The sequence below is a fragment of the Perna viridis genome, chromosome 5 (genome assembly GCF_037379345.1).
Source record: "Perna viridis isolate PV_CMFRI_1.1 ecotype Kerala chromosome 5, ASM3737934v1, whole genome shotgun sequence".
NCBI classification, from domain to species: domain Eukaryota; kingdom Metazoa; phylum Mollusca; class Bivalvia; order Mytilida; family Mytilidae; genus Perna; species Perna viridis.
The window spans coordinates 33,058,540-33,075,324 of NC_142449.1; the positions used below are offsets into that span (position 1 = coordinate 33,058,540).

At 32.4% G+C, this 16,785-nt stretch overlaps 1 protein-coding gene across 2 annotated transcripts; it reads right to left on the reverse strand.

Annotated features, from left to right (window-relative positions):
* Positions 1-1,559: 1,559 nt before the first annotated feature.
* On the reverse strand, positions 1,560-12,564 carry LOC148617145 (uncharacterized). 2 transcript variants are annotated; one of them, XM_088584493.1, is made up of 12 exons: positions 12,335-12,564; positions 11,432-11,527; positions 9,861-10,085; positions 9,397-9,501; positions 8,846-8,938; positions 8,442-8,561; positions 7,567-7,677; positions 6,369-6,484; positions 4,333-4,411; positions 3,991-4,086; positions 3,228-3,331; positions 1,560-1,760 (listed from the first exon to the last, which is right to left on the reverse strand). In XM_088584493.1, the coding sequence occupies exons 1-12, from the start codon at positions 12,387-12,389 to the stop codon at positions 1,740-1,742; spliced, it is 1,221 nt and encodes a 406-aa protein (XP_088440619.1). In that variant the 5' UTR covers positions 12,390-12,564; the 3' UTR covers positions 1,560-1,739. The 2 variants fall into 2 exon arrangements, with proteins under 2 accessions (XP_088440619.1, XP_088440620.1); XM_088584494.1 differs by lacking the exon at positions 9,861-10,085 and having other exon boundaries at positions 12,335-12,563.
* Positions 12,565-16,785: the final 4,221 nt, after the last annotated feature.

Here is a 16,785-nt window from a genome sequence, read left to right on the forward strand (position 1 = left end):
TTTGTTTGAATAGTGCTTATCTCGCTTTTATAATTGTGAAAGTGACAAATGTTTTGTAAAAAAAAAATGATTTTCTCTCAGTAGCTAATTACATTGTTTTTTCAAAATCTATGGCGCAATATACCAGTTAATTGAAAAAGTTATTATTTACCATTGTGTCTTTTAATGTACATAAGATAAAGCGCTTGGGAGGATGCATTATTGTAGTTAGATTCCTACCTGATTTAATCACTTGCAATATAACGGGTGCCACTGGCGAAGAAGGACATGCTAACCCTTATACCATATGTCACTCCTGATTTTGTTGCAGTTCAAATTGCTAGTGATTTAGTTTTACGTGTGATGTCTTCAGTTTTTATATGTAATTGTGTTTTATTCGGTTCCCTTTCATTGTCTTTGTAGAGCGTCTCTAATGATATATATTCTAACTATAATCCAATTACGACCCTTTTATAATTTTATATCAGTCAGTAGCCCTTTGTTACAAATCCTGAAAAAAAGGTTAACTGACATACCCGAAACGCTAAAAACTGATAAAAAAAAACCAGTTAAATTCATTTAATGAAACGATGTTGTATTTCAGACACGGTAGCGCTTGTAGGACAAAATACATGAGCTGTTTTTCGGAATATGAACAAAATCCATGCATTTTAAATATCTGCTAAAAACTATACGTGTAAACTTAAATACCCGAAATGAATAAATGGGTGGCCTTGGGCTGACATGGTAATCTCGGTGAAGTTGTTGTCTCTTTGACATATACACCATACCCATTCTCGTGATATAAATATATAATCTTGGCATTAATCATGATAATTGCCATTGGGTCAGGTCCGACTTTTTCAGATGTGAGATCTCTGAAACCCCGATTTTCAAAACTAGTTTCAATTTTGCATTCATTAGCAATTAAAAAACAATATATAATTGGGAAAAAGCGCTTTTTTTTATTAAACTACATTACGTGAGGTTTAAACTTTAATTGAATTTATATCACATAAAGTATATAAAGTCATTTAAAAAAAACAATTTACAACAAATTTTCAGATCCGTTTTTAATAAAAATTAGCTAAATAAATAAGACAAAGAGTATAATGCATAACATAACACACTCATGATACATGCGTATTACAGCAAATGATATAATTAACTTCAGGGAAAAGAGTTAGTCTTCCCTTGATAGAATCACACCAGTACCTGATGAAATGTCTGTGGTGAATTAACTGTTTAATTAACAAGGGAATTAATATATCATAGATATTTATTTGCAACTTAATGTAGTAGAAAGTTTCAATTTCTTTGTCAATTTTCAAACTACTTACGGATGTTTGCTGGTCATGTAATGTCATTTTTGTAAGAATTTCGGACTCTTTTCACAACTTAATTCAACACCCCTTGAAACATGATATCAAAGTCTTGTTATTTCTTCCGCATTTTAAATAGATCAAACCTACTAAGACAAAACATAAGGAAACATAAAGAAAATTTAAAGAGATCCTTTTCCCGCCAAAAGTTAAAATATTTTAAAACGGAATTTTATCATGTTATTGTTGATTAATTGAATTAATTTACCCGCTGTAAATTGAGCAAGCATGACTAAGCAAGTCATTGTTATAATTGACAGACACGAAGTTCTTCATTTAAGAAATTCCAAAGTTGAATAAGCGTTAATATCAAGATAAATATATCTACATCTACGTAGCGTTACATCTTCATGTCAAAATGTTGAATGCAGGAAACTACTAGTTCTTGTCACATGGTAGCTGTGAACAGAAAAAAAACATAATCACTGGAAGGAATTAGATATTAAAATATATATCTTTTGATGCTTATTTTAAAAGAAACCCTCTTGAATAAAAAATTGTAACAATTACTCAAATGTACCGAATTTCTAAAATCAAGCATTTTCAAGTTCATGTTTTTTTTCTAAAGTCAGGCAAATTATAAATTTAAGACGGGTTGTGATAAATCGTTTTTGATTGAGATATGTATAAACACGTTTTTTCCACAGAATGTATCGAAAGTAATAAACAATACACCCTGTCTAAACCATTCCTCTCCTTTACTTTAAAATATGTTCAGTTTAATCAGGTCTTAACCAAAAAAGTTCAAAATACATTTGAATTTATATAAAAGGACTTAAAATAGTGTCTGTTTAAGGAGGTAGACATAGGGTAAGAGAGCCAACTCTTACAAATCATTGGAATGTTGGTATTCAGCATTTTACATCAATGTCTTGTAAGCATCAAAGTTGCTTGGACTGATTTCATTCTGTTTCAAATGAAAGCTTGATAGACTTTGGTGAAATTGACTATGATACAAGCATAACACTTATTTCAAGATTTACGCCATATACCCTATCTCTTTAGGAAAGGTTTTCGAATTTTTCATTGTTCGGTTTAGACAGGTTCCACTGTGCGTACTTAAATCCTCTGGATATGTTTACAAAATGCTGGAATTTTTAATCGACAAAATATTTGTCCAGTGTGGTGGACGTGTTTTTCAACAAAAAGGCGGCATTCCAATGGAAAAAATTGTGCTCCTTTACTTGCTGACTTATTCCTTCACTCTTATGAGGCTGACTTTATGGCTGATTTGATTCGAAAGAAAGAATAGCGCTAAGCTAGATCCTTTAATCTCAGTTTCCGCTATATAGATGACGTATTATCTTTAAACAATCCTAATTTCGGGTATTTGATACATCGCATCTACCACAAAGAACTTGAGACACTATAAAGTTGTATGGTCGTCATCATAAACTCGCAGATCGTTATGGTGTATCCATCTGCACCATGAAAACTGATTTATTCAACGGGTCATAGTTTTCCTTTCCTCGTTTGTCTACCCCGGACTTTTTATAAGCAACTCGGCGGGTGTTTCTAGAAAAGCAGAGGACGCTTACGGTACCTGTACTCCCAGTTTTTAGTGGAGTCCGAGTTGCTCATTTACTTTTGTTACTTTGTATGTATGATTTTAGTTACTTTATGTTGTTTGTTGTGTATGTCTGTTTTCCATGTCCGGTCTTTGTCCCTGGATTGCATTCTTTTGATTACCGCTATAACATTGGTTCCCTTGATTACTCTTCACAATTAACCAGAAGATTGAATTATGATTTGAAATAAATTAAGTCCCTTACTGTAACTTCGAGTTAATATAAGATGCTTTTCCATGGATAAAATGTCGAAAATGAAAATTTATAGCACTAAATCTCTTTATTTAAAACTCCTTACCGGCTGTTCACAAATGTATCTTCTAACAACAGTACAGTCACGGTACTGAAAGATGCTGCCAGATTTTTGTATTTCTACACAATCTTTTCGTGCCGTATTAGTACCTTAAATAAATAAAGCAAATGCGTCAACACAAGTTATTATAGGCAAATTTATTCTTATCAGGAGAGCTTTAACATGAATGACGTGATGCAATGTTTAATTATTACTCCTGTCAACGAGTGTACAAAGTGAATAAGAATTACATTGTCCACTGGTCCGTCAGTCCGTTCGTCGAATTTCGTAGCAATTATCTCGGCTCCCAATGGAGGTATTGCTTTCAAATGTGGTGGTTTTTGCTTGATAAAGATTGGAAATACGTTGTAAGCAATTTTGGAACTTTTAAATATCAATTCTGTCGTTTTTTAACCTTATGGAATGATAATGCCTTTGGTAATAAAAATCTCTGTTTCCAATAGATGGATTGATTTTAAATTTTATTCGTAGCATCATACAGATACGTCAAACGTTGTAAGCGGTTTTGGAAATTGTCATATCAAGTTCCATTATGAGTAGGGGTAAACTAGAATGATAGTGCATGCAAGTTCATGTTGCTATACAACAAAGAACATGAAATTATCTAATCAACCGGTACAAAGAAACAAAAGTTAATGAGCAGCCCGGACTCCACTAAACATTGGAAACATGGAACAGTTGCGCTAGTAAGCTAAGCGACCTCTACTTATGTAGAAAAACTATACTGACTAGTCTTAACCCTATTTACTTGTAAAAGTCAGAGAAAACACATCACCGGACCCAACAAAAACTGTAGTTCCTTCGGTTTGCATATCAGTCGCTCCGGTCCAGTAATCGTGGTTTCCTACAACACGAGTAAATGTCATACGTTGAATGAAATTAATTACTTTATATGAATTGTTAATCGAAAAAGGGGTTGATGGAAATAGTTACAAGAGAGTTACTAAAAAATTCCGTACTCATTTTTTGCTGTGACACACCACTTAATATCTAATGATATGATATTTTTTAGACATATAAACATTCTTGCACCAGTTTTGTATCAATTTGACTAGTTTCAATGTAAAATAATCTCTAATGAAAATCTTACCAAGTACTGCGACAACAGCCGTTTTTTCTGCAAGAGTGTTAGGTTCCCATAACGTATATCCTTTATTTGCACATTCAGCCTACGATAAATTCAATTTTAGATACACATCATCACATATTTAACATATCATGGTTCGTACAACATTACATTATGGATTATACATCATAGGGATTTTAAATTTCGTCATGTGTCCCATAAATTGTCGATAATGAGTACTAAACTCCTTTTAAAATTAAAATCTAAAACCTCTTATTTATACATATGATGATAAAATGATGCTTGACAATCTTTGTAATATAGGAAGTAACTGATACCACACTTTAAAATATTGTGATATTTATTTCGTCTATCCTGCACTTGACATTTTACAAGCAACTCTGTGCGTGTTTCTAGAAAAGCAGAGGACGATTACCCTACTGGTGAACTTGGTCTAAGCTCCCAGATATAAGTGGAGTCCGAGTTGCTCATTTACATTTGTTTCTTTGTACGTATTTATGTTGGTTATTTTATGTTCTTTGTATGTGTCTGTTTTCCCTGTTTAGTCTTTATCCCTAGGTTGCATTCTTTTGATTTCCGGTAGTATCTTGGTTTCCTGGAAACCCATATAATTATTTATTTGTCTAAAAGACTTATGATCACCAAGGTAAAATATTAAATCGATAAATCGAATGGTAAAAGAAAGGGATTTGTGAAACAGGAAGTCTACTTCAGATTGTTTTACAATTAATCACAAATACATTGAATGCAGAATCAGACATTATTTAGTTTATAGTTATAACTGTACAATGATATTTAACCTCTAATAAACCCAATGGTCTATAACACTTTACATAATTACAAAAATAAGTTTCCCATGATATAAGAAAATTAAAAATGATGAGTTCTTTAATTATTTTGTAACTTTGAGAGAAATAATTCCAAATCATCTTCCAAATATACAAACAAAGATGTTTACAAAATGCTGGAATTTTTAATCGAAAACATATTTGTCCAGCGTGGTGGACGTGTTTTTCAACAAAAAGGCGGCATTCCAATGTGGAACAAATTGTGTTCCTCTACTTGCTGACCTATTCTTTCACTCTTATCAGGCTTACTTTATATCTGATTTGATCCGAAAGAAAGAATATCGTTTAGCTAGATCCTTAAATCTCAGTTTCCGCTATATAGACGTATTATCTTGAACAATCCTAATTTCGGGGATTTGATACATCGCATCTACCACAAAGAACTTGAGATAAAGGATACTACAGACATTGTGAAGTCAGCCTTATATCTTGACCTACACTTAGAAATCGATGGTAAGGGAAAAACTATTGACCAAACTTTAGGACAAACATGATGACTTCTCATTCTGTAATGTCAACTGTCCTTTCATTTGTGGCAATATCCCTATAGCACCTGCGTATGGAGTGTTCATATCACAACTCATACGTTATGCCAGGGCTTGCTGAAAGTACGCAGACTTTTTGTATCGGGCTAGAACTCTAACAAATAGGCTTCTGGAACAGGGTTATGTTGCTACACGATTTAAGTCATCACTACAGAGGTTTAATGGTCGTCATCATGAACTCGTAGATCGTTCGGATGTATCCATCTGCGCCATGAAAACTGATTTGTTCAACGTGTCATAGTTTTCCTTTCCTCTTCGACTACTCCGGACTTTTATGAGCAAACTCGGCGGGTGTTTCTAGAAAGGCAGAGGACGCTTACCCTACCGGTGCACCTGGTCCATGCTCCCAGTTTTTAGTAGAGTCCGTGTTGCTTTAGTATTTTTGTATGTATTACTTTAGTTACTTTATGTTCTTTGTTGGTATGTCTGTTTTCCATGTCAGGTCTTTGTTCCTGGATTACATTCTATTGATTATCGCTAAAACCTTGGTTCCCTTGATTACTCTTAAAACAATTTTGAAGACCGTAGTGACTAAACAAATACATTCAGATCAAGGTTACCGAATAACCGACATATACCGATATATAATGTTTCACAAAGTCACCGGTTAACCAAAATATACCACATTTAATGTATTACAAGTTACCTTGGCAGCCAAAAAGGACTCTGCTGATACGTCAGAAATGAAATAACACCTTTTACTCCCGGATACCGAAATGGTTGTCGTGTCAGCCGGGCAAGTTATTTCTTCAGTGCAATTGACTGTAAAATTCAAAACGTACATTTTTATCTTACCGGTGCACCTGGACCATGCTGCCAGTTTTTAGAGAAGTCCAAGTTGATGATTTACTTTTGTTTTTTTGAATGTGTTATTTATTTCTTAATCTTTGTTGTGTGTGTCTATATTCCCTGTCTAGGTCTTTAACCCGGGATTTTATTCTTTTACTTTTCGCAAAAATACTGGTTCCATTGATTACGCTTTCCACTATTCTATTTCTTGGAATGAACTTTACCATGTATATGTAAAATACAACTAGACGGGGAAAATAGACACACACAACAAAAATAGGAAATAACTACAAAATGTAACACATTAATATACATGATAACTGAACTTAATTTGCAGGCATGTTTTTTTTTCTTTTAACGAGAAGGCGAACATTAAAAAATGCAAAGTTTAGAAAGATTCAACTTTCATCAATCGAATGGCACTACTGCATGAAAAAAAAAAAAAAAAAAAAAAAAAAAAGCAGCAATATATAATCACATCAATTATAAAAACGCGCGGTGTTGACCGTCTTTTCCGACATTAGAAATCTAATTTTCTAAATTAAAAGATTTTGAACCTCCCTTTAATTCAATTTCTCATTAGATAATCGATTTAATCGTCGTTGGCGAATTGAATACAATCACAGTTTGTAAAAGCATACATTATCTTAAACTAACCGGTAAGGTTAAGTTAAGTGATATAGACATTAGTCGTTTCTCTAGAAATTGCAGTGTACAAGATTAATTTCATTCGTCGATTAGGATCAATTATTAGTGTTTACAGATTTACAAACATCTCTTATAATGATATAATTATATTGTATGTGAAGAATTTGGAGACGCCTATCGTTGATTTTGCTGTCGCAAATTGAGTTCACTTGTCATATGTCAGAGGAGCAAATAATCGGGTATTTGCTACCGTCAAGAATAGTTACGACAGATTCAAGGCGGTCTGGAATCGATATCCCGCAATAAATGATATTTTCAAATTAAATTCGACGTTACAATAAATTTTGAATTGGAATATAAATTTTATAAGACAATTAGGATCTTGCTATATTACACATATTACTTACCGTCACAGGTAGGTCCTGCATAATTTTGTGCACAAGTACATTGCGCTTCGCCCTTTGTTCCAACCTTACATTCACCGCCGTTTGCACACGGATTATCAGTGCATGCATCAACTACAAGTTCAATGATTTGATGGTAATCAGATTCTTTAAGAAGAACGATATTTTTTTCACAATGCAGTAAGTACATGTATAGGAAAAATTGTGATTAAATCTTCAATGTGTCAGGTTAGTCCTCTCCCTTGAGCCAATTGTATCCGTATGATTTCTTAATATCAATTTTTTCCAATCTTAAATTTGCGCTGTCTATGCATTTTACAACATATTTAATATGTGATATTCTAGACTAGCCCCTTACATGCTAAAATATTCTGATAAAATTGACGATTTTTCGTTTTGAAAATTGACATTATAAGCGAAAATTTTCATTCATCAAACTATCACTTTGTCAGTTTCTCTTGTGATAACCTTTCTTGTGTGTTTACGAGACATAGTCTGGCAATACAGACCGCTCAAAGCAGATGTTGTTAACATCTGATTGAAAAGTTGATTAACGTAAAAAAAATTCTCAGGCAGTTCTGCAATCTCTTGCGCAGTTGGTAATAGCGCTATTCAAAAGCGCTTAATCATCTGCTACTCTCCATGGTAACCCTCATCTTTATGTAAATAAGTACCGGCTTCGCCGATTTGTAATAACTTATGGTCAGCCTTTTGCAAATTATTACAGAGTGATACATAGTAAAATCAGGAAGCTGTTAAAGGTCTGTGAAGGTTTGCATTTCCAGGTATCTTTGGGTTTGGGATCGACAAGAGGTGTGAATTTATATCTTTTACATTTTTTCATATATAATTTTCAAGGCACAACTTTGAACCCTTACCTTTTATTTCACACATCTCTCCAATGAATCCTTTTTTACAACAGCACCTGCCGGTCCAACTTGAATACTCAATCAAACACGACCCGCCATTTTGACATTTGACTGACTTGCATGGATTTACTAAAAATAGGAAATAAAACAGTTCATGCTAAAAAAGGGAAGGTGAATATGAGTATTTTGTATAACCTTTAAATAGAGAAATGTCAAAAACAGGTCCAGTAGGAACAAAATACTTTTAATAACTTAAGTTCATTAAAGGTATTAACAATTCTTTTAGTTATTCGTTTAGTTAATTACACTTATTTAGAATCATTTCTTCTATTGATAAGTCTACAACAATAAATGAAGGATACAAAAGCGATATTACCTGTGAATCTGTTGGTTAAAATTAAAATTTGCCATACCTTCATTATGACAACATTTTCGGGTTCCAGCATTAGTATCTACAAGACAACTCTGTCCAGGTCTACACCCTTCAAACCCTTTACATGGACTTACTGAAAAGTATAAACAACTGAGGAAAAACTAACCAAGGAAACTTTAATGGTAACATAATTCTATTAACATACACAAGTTTAACATTACCAATCAATAGTTTAAACTTACATACAAAACTATCAGCAGCAGAGATTGTATAAAGCAAGCATGCTTTGATACCAATTTTAATGAATTTCCCATGTGCCGGATCTTAGTACAATGAAAACAGTCTTAACAAAACCCCTTTTGAACGAAAGTTTTTTTTTTTTCAGTTAAGGCAGGTGTTCATTTCTCATATTTTCCAAAAACTTATAAATGGGTATAAAAGGACTTCGTATGATGTCTGGTTTACACAAGTTTCCAGTTTTTTCACGGATCGGTTTACACAGAATTCACTGTATTATTAAATTCTGGTCATATGTTACATCCATGAGAGGTTGTACTAGACTGTTGTGATCGAACTTGATGTATATCATACCATTACAGCGATCACCAGTCCAATCTCCAATACATTCACAAGTTGGTTTTAGACTTTTAACCATGCACCTTCCACCATTTGAACAATAATATGCACTACATGGTTCTGAAAAAAAAATAATGAGTATCATAACAGAATAAATTATTTTCTTTTTTTCTTAAGGAAGTTCTATCAAATTTTAGTTTTAATATATAATTTTTATGTTGCTTTATTAAAAAAAAACTAACAAGATCGAAATAAAAAAAAACAAAAAAGAAAAAAAAACCAAAAAAAAACAAAAAACAAAAACAAAAACAAAAACAAAAAAAAAACAAAACAAAAAAAAAAAAACCCAAAAAAAAACTAAACAAAAAAACAAAACACAAGCGTCAAACCAGTCCCATGTATTGGAGTGTATGAGAAATTGCTTCATCAATATTTGCGTTTAAGGACACAGAAAATATGTAAAACAAGTCTTAACATACCTGGTACACACTTGTAAGCAATTATCATTTCCGATGAACACTCGTCATCTTCGCAATTCAGCATGCAGGTTTCTTTTCCATCGCATTTAATTTTTATTTTTCCATCCAACTTATGGTCATAACTCACATACCAACCATTAATTAGTCTTATTTTTGTTATTGCAATGACAAATCCTTCTCTGCATGACAAGTGAGCGACTCCATCGTAGCCACATTTAGCAATTTCTAAAAAGTCAAATCAGAACTGCTAATATCTACTTAATTCAAGCATGTTATCGACTCAAAAAAAAAATACTTTAGAAAACTGCACATTGTCAATGACATTCAAACTTAATCATACTATGATCTTACATCGAGAAATGTAGTAAACTTCTGGATATGGGGTTGGTCTTCCCTTGGTTGAATGACTCCCACCTGACTTCTATCTGATTAGTTAACTGGAAAATTGGCACATAGATTTGTTTTATCACAAATTATATTATATTTTAAATCATATAAAATTTAAAGCTCCGTGTTGATTGTTCAGTGAACTACTTAAAGACGTCCGTCAGAGTATGTTAATTCAATCAAAGGAAGAAACTAAATTTTCTTCTTCGCTGTAATCACTCTTGAGCGTTTTTATTGACCGAAAAGTTAAACTTTACTCTGTATGATAGTCTTCTTCTATGGGCAAGTTACCATTAATACCACAAGAGAAGCATTTGAATGAATGTTGTGCATGAAGAGTGCATTTTATATAATTACTTGAATATGATCTGTGTAAATACTTAATAATATAACCACTGCATATGCATATATTAAGAAACGAGGTTTCAATTTGAGACATACCATAATAATCGTAAGTGTGCAAGAATTTACGGCAGAGCTATCAATCTTACACGTGTCTACAATTATAATCAATAACAAAAAGAAAAACAAAACAAAACAAAACAAAACAAATGTAAAATAAAATAATAATAATAAAAAACAACAACAACAACAACAAAAACAAAAATAAAATTAAATTAAAAAAAAAAATGAGCAAAGCTCACTTGGTGGTTCCCCCGCTTCCTCTAAAGAAACCATTTAGGGTAAATAATTTAAGCATTCAGATGGAAAAACACAATAGGAGATGCACAATGGCGTCATGTAATAAAATATCTGCGATTTTTTTTATCCTATTCCATTCAAAGGTTTCTGAGGAGTTGCGGATTAGAAACCTCCTCCCTTTGGTCGACAATTGACAAAGTCCATTTTTGCATTAGGAAATCCGGAAAAGTTGTTCCAGTGGAAAATCCAAATTCTAGGTGCAAAGTATATAGTAAAGAATCTGTTAAGGTTTTATTATATTCCTATCTGAGATTCAGAGCAGTTGCGGATTAGAACGAGGACGCTATGTTAAATATTTACCTTTCGCTTTTTAAGCTGGGTTATAATTAGCTGCGAAACGTAGCTCTAGCTATTTTTTTTATTTTCTTAACGTTAGATCGCAAAATCCCAAAAAAAAAAAAAAAAAAAGATCAAGAGCTACGATTTCGCAGCTAGGTTATAATAATAAGAAATAAATTGAAAATAATTTTGTCAAAACCTACTAGTTCTAGTTCCGTAGATTTTTACTGCATGATATCCGTAGTTTGTACCATAATAACCAATTCGACCTCGTCTTATCCAAAATGGTCCCGCAAAAACTATGAAACAAACCAAAGTCATACTTGGAATTCATCACTTAGCAGTAATATTTGAATGTTAAATGATATACGTACATTTGCATTTTGTTTGAAGATGCTTCTTTTTCGGTAATATGATATAAAATATTCAATAAACACTCTCTCTTTACTTACATTGTATCATATCATAAATGGTATAGGTTAAATCTTCAGATTTTTATAAAACTTCATACTAAATGCAGAATAGTCACAAATGTATATTAAAAAAAAAGATCATGAATATAAACATGAATATTGAAATTGAAAGATACAGTACCAAAAGATAAAAAGAATTATTTGTCCTTATGGTGTATTTGCTTGTAAATGGCTAGCATTGAACAATTTAAAAAACATAAATCATAAATGCTTACAATGAAGAAGTAACAAATATTATAAATATGAAAACCCAATGCAATAGGTAATTTTCAGCCGTTTTTTGTCAGATTTTCGGGCTCCTCTGGTTTTGTCCATTTCATAGCATTAATATTATGTGCCCAGTGACCCCTAATTTTCTTTTCATAATTTCATTTAACACACCTAAAATGTCATTTGGAAAGTTTTTTCAAATGAAATTATTGTTATTTCTTCATTGTTTTAAACAGATAAAACTGTCTCCAGTAAAACAAAACCTACAAAAAAATCTAGTGAAATGCTGAAATCCTTTCCCTGTCATAATTTCAAATTCTTGTATCTCAAAAACAAACACATTGGCTCATCTATATTTTTTTATATTATTCTAGCGTGAATGATTTTAAAAGATTTCCCAATTTTTTGAAAACCTTGCAAAACCTTGAGTCAAACTTATCAGTAGAACGAAGAAAACCGTCTGAAGTAATTTTTTCATAGTTGCTGATGACAGATATACAGATTCCTTCTATTTGGCACAAAGACGCCGTGCAGCGTTACTTCTGATGTCCTTTTCGTCCAATCTATATCAGAATTTTACAGTGTAGTTGTAAACACTGCGTCCTCCGTATGTGTGAAACATTAAGCAATACATACTGCCACGTCAATACAAATTACCACATATACAGAGATGAGGAAAATATATTCCATAAATTTTTATACTTGTGTTATAACAACTCTTTTCTTATTCAAAAAATAAGAATAACATTAAGGCTGTTTTGGTTTACTTGCATTTTGTTTTTGTGGTATTGGAAAAAAAAAGAAACACTTCTTGGTTCTTGCACAGTTTAACACATTCATACCACAATATAACAACATGCCATTTAGATTTATTTTCTATATGTTTCGCTAAGGACCTTTTGTGCAATTCTACTTCTAAGTATTTTTTTCTGCTAATATGAAAAAAGAAACTAAAAAGATTTACTTTGAATAATTTCGTTTGTTCAAGTTTTCTATATGATTCGAACTTTTCCTCCGTTTTTATTATTTTAAAGAATAATCAAGAAAACCAAGGTTACAGCAGTAATCAAAAGAATATAGGACAAATACCAGACATGGAAAACATACACAAAAAGAACATTAAGTAACTAAAATCATGCCTACAAAGTAACAAAAGCAAATGAGCCACCCGGACTCCACTAAAAACTGGGAGCATGGACCAGGTGCACCGGTAGGGTAAGCGTCCTCTGTTTTTCTAGAAAGTACAGTGATACCCGTCTAAATTGAAACATAAATAATCCAAAAAATTGTCTAAACTGGATTTATTTTACGTTCCGATTTAATCTGAATCTTAGTAAACTGAACATCGGTATAAACAAACCAATTTTTGTAAAGACGTAAGCGGTTCAGTTTTGACAGGTTTTACTGTATTTCAAATTCGCCTTACCAATCGGTACATCCTCAGCCAATCCCGGTTATGCTCGGAATCAAGTGATCCCGAGATTGGCCGAGAAATTGAGATTGTCGCCTTACCGGTTGAACATGTAGTAATTGATATCGAAAAATATATCTAGTTCGATCTCGACACAGAAAAATTCTAGTCCGACCCCGTCACAAATAAAAGTTAGTCCGACCCCGATACAGATGAATATTTGATTGTTCTCAAAATAGAGATCTACATTATTTTTTTGTAATATTACTTACAGCATTTTTAATAAAAATTTGCAAAATTTTGCAATATTTGGATGAAAATATGCAAAATTTTGCAATAATTCGATGAAAAATTGCACAATTTTGCAATAAATTGATGAAAAATTGCAAAATTTTTGATTTTTTATTGAAAATTTGTAAATTTTGTAATATTTCGATAAAAATTTGCAATACGTTGATGAAACTTTGCAACATTTTGCAATATTTTGATGAAAATTTGCTAAATTTTGCAATATTTCTTTGAAAAATTGCAAAATTTTTCAACAATTTGCAAAGTTTTTATTTTTTTTTAATGAAAATGGGCAAAGTTTTGCAATATTTCGATAAAAATTTACAAAATTTTGCAATAAATCGATGAAAAATCGCACAGTTTTGCAATGATTTGATGAAAATTTGCAAATTTAGAATTTTTTAATTGCAATATTTCGATGAAGAATTGTATTTTTTTGAATTATTAAATGAAAATTTGCGAAATTTTGCAATATTTCGATGAAGATTTGGAATTTTTTGATTTTTTAAATGAAAATTTGCAAAATTTTGCAATATTTCGATTAAAATTTGCAAAATTTTGCAATTTTTTTCATCGAATTACTGCAAATTTTCATCAAAATATTGCAAAATTTTGCCAATTTTTCATCGAATTATTGCAAAATTGTACCATTTTCCATACTCTTACCGGTTTTTATTATTAGCGTCTTCAACTTTTTTTGTCTATATGGGAAATTGGGAAAATACTTAAAAAAATAAAACAAGATCAGTTTACACTTTCTTTGTACAATGCTAAGTAACATCTCTGTTTAGGTTTACGAAATTAATTGAACAAAACACTGGGTCACTTGAGGTGAAATGATCGAACAGTTACCGAACAGTTACAATATTCATCCCTTAGTAAATATACATACAAAAAAGCAGAATGTATTTTCAATGGTGCAATATTAAAACTCCGTTACAGCCGTTACCGTCACTTAGTCACTGAATAATTTAACTTATTTTTTTTTTGAAAATTCTTCACAATTCTATCTTAGTTTGTAGCAGTTGCTGTTACGTATTTGCTCAAGAAAATAAGGTTATTTTTGTCAATGTTGTTTACAATCTTGTTTTGTTTACCAGCCGTTGCCTTTAATTTTCCTCTCTATAAAACGAAAAAGTAGATATGATCATTTTTACCCAAATAGTTAGTTCATAGTCGATGACTCATGGCAGAATTAAAATTACATGTCAGGAATTTCTGGTCTGTGTATGTCTTATTTTGTTTTCATTTTCAATTTTCCTTTATGTTGCTGGAGTTCACAAGGGCAACTATTTTGCTGAACCTCTGTGTAAAGTTGTTTTAGGCACAGCTTCAGCCTGCCATGTGATGCTATGGTTTCTAATCGGTTTTTGAAGACCCCGATGGTGTCCTTGAGCTGTCACTTTCCATGGAGTTGTTGTTGTCCCTTTGACATATTCACCATATCCATTCTCGTTATATCATTCTGCTACTGCTTAAGAAGAGATAGTTGTCAATCATAAACTCTCTAAGGGACCCTCACACCACAAGGAGATGATTGTGGTCGTACGTCCATGTATTGATTAAAAAAAACTTTATAAGTATTCATACAAATAACAATGATTAATATCTCATTCTGTATAATGAAAAACCTCTCTCGAAACTGACAATTTCCATGCCTACAGTTGTAAAAGGGGTATCAAGTCTTATTACGACATATTTATTCTCATAGTGTTACCGAATCAATGTGGATCATAAAAAAAGAGAAATCAATGGAACCAGGATAAGAACATTACTTAAGAAGAACACATACAAGTACGTACAACTCGGCAGAGATTCGTTATACTCTGATGTTGTCAAAATGCTTTTTTTTTCCAAAAAATTCAAAATTGTCACTTTTCCTTTATTCTGTGACAACATCCCGTCAGCACCTACGTATGGAGTGTTCATATCACAACTCATACGTTATGCCAGAGCTTGCTGAAACTACGCAGACTTTTTGTATCGCACTAGAACTCTAACAAATAGGCTTCTGGAATAGGGTTATGTTGCTACAAGATTGAAGTCATCACTACAGAAGTTTTATGGTCGTCATCATGAACTTGTGGATCGTTACGGTGTATCCATCAGCACAATGAAAACTGATTTATTCAACGGGTCATAGTTTTCCTTTCCTCGTTTGTTTACCCCGGACTTTACTTTTTATGAGCACCTCGGCGGGTGTTTCTAGAAAAGCAGAGGACGCTTACCCTACCGGTGCACCTGGTCCATGCTCCCAATTTTTAGTGGAGTCCGAGTTGCTCATTTGCTTTTGTTACTTTGTATGTATGATTTTAGTTACTTTATGTCCTTTGTTGTGTATGTCTGTTTTCCATGTCTGGTCTTTGTCTCTGGATTGCATTCTTTTGATTACCGCTATAACCTTGGTTCCCTTGATTACTCTTGTTATTTACAACAGATTTGAGGTGGATTTGTTTTGTTTTTCATCAGACAAAACGGCAAAACACAGGAACTATTAAAGACCATTCCTTTCCTCTGGTTAGGCTGATTTTATTCCTTTAAGCCTGATCCTTTAATCTCAGTTGTCGTTCTGAAGGCGTCTTTTTGCCTTTAAACAATCCTAGATTTTTGGATTTTATACATTGTATGGATCAAAACACATTTGAGAAAAAACTATTGCAGACTTACATAACTTGACATACTCTTAGATTAAGACAGAAAGGGAAATTTCAAGACTGGAAAATACGGAAAATACGTACCGTCATCTTCCCTTTCTACTTATCTGTGGCAATATCCCTTCAGCATAATTGAAAATGGAGTTATCATATCACAACTCATACGTTACATGCGTACCACTTCTCGACGTAAATACGCGGATATTGTGTACAGTACTTGGCTCTGTACGATTAGAATTTTATAGCAGGCTTTTACTATAAGATTAAAGTCATCACTTCAAAAGAATGTTACAGCGTATTAATCTGCACATTAAAAATCGATTTATTTATCGTGTCATAGTTTCCCTGTAAATTTTTATGAATTCGGCGGTAGTTACTAGATAAGCAGAGTATGCCTACTATACAGGTTTACCTGTCCATGCTCCAAGTTTTATGTGCAGCTAATCATTTAATTTCTGTTGTACATGCCTGTTTTTGGTAATTTCATGTTTTTTTATTGTGTGTATGATTGTGTGTCTATA

Coding starts and splice junctions, on each gene's coding strand:
- LOC148617145 (XM_088584493.1), bottom strand. CDS start 12,389: ATGAAAAAATTACTTCAGACGGTTTTCTTCGTTCTACTGATAAGTTTG. Junction 8,939..9,396: donor GACTGGTGATCGCTGTAATG/GTATGATATACA, acceptor TATACTTTTCAG/TAAGTCCATGTAAAGGGTTT. Junction 3,332..3,990: donor GTTTTCTCTGACTTTTACAA/GTAAATAGGGTT, acceptor TATTTATTTAAG/GTACTAATACGGCACGAAAA.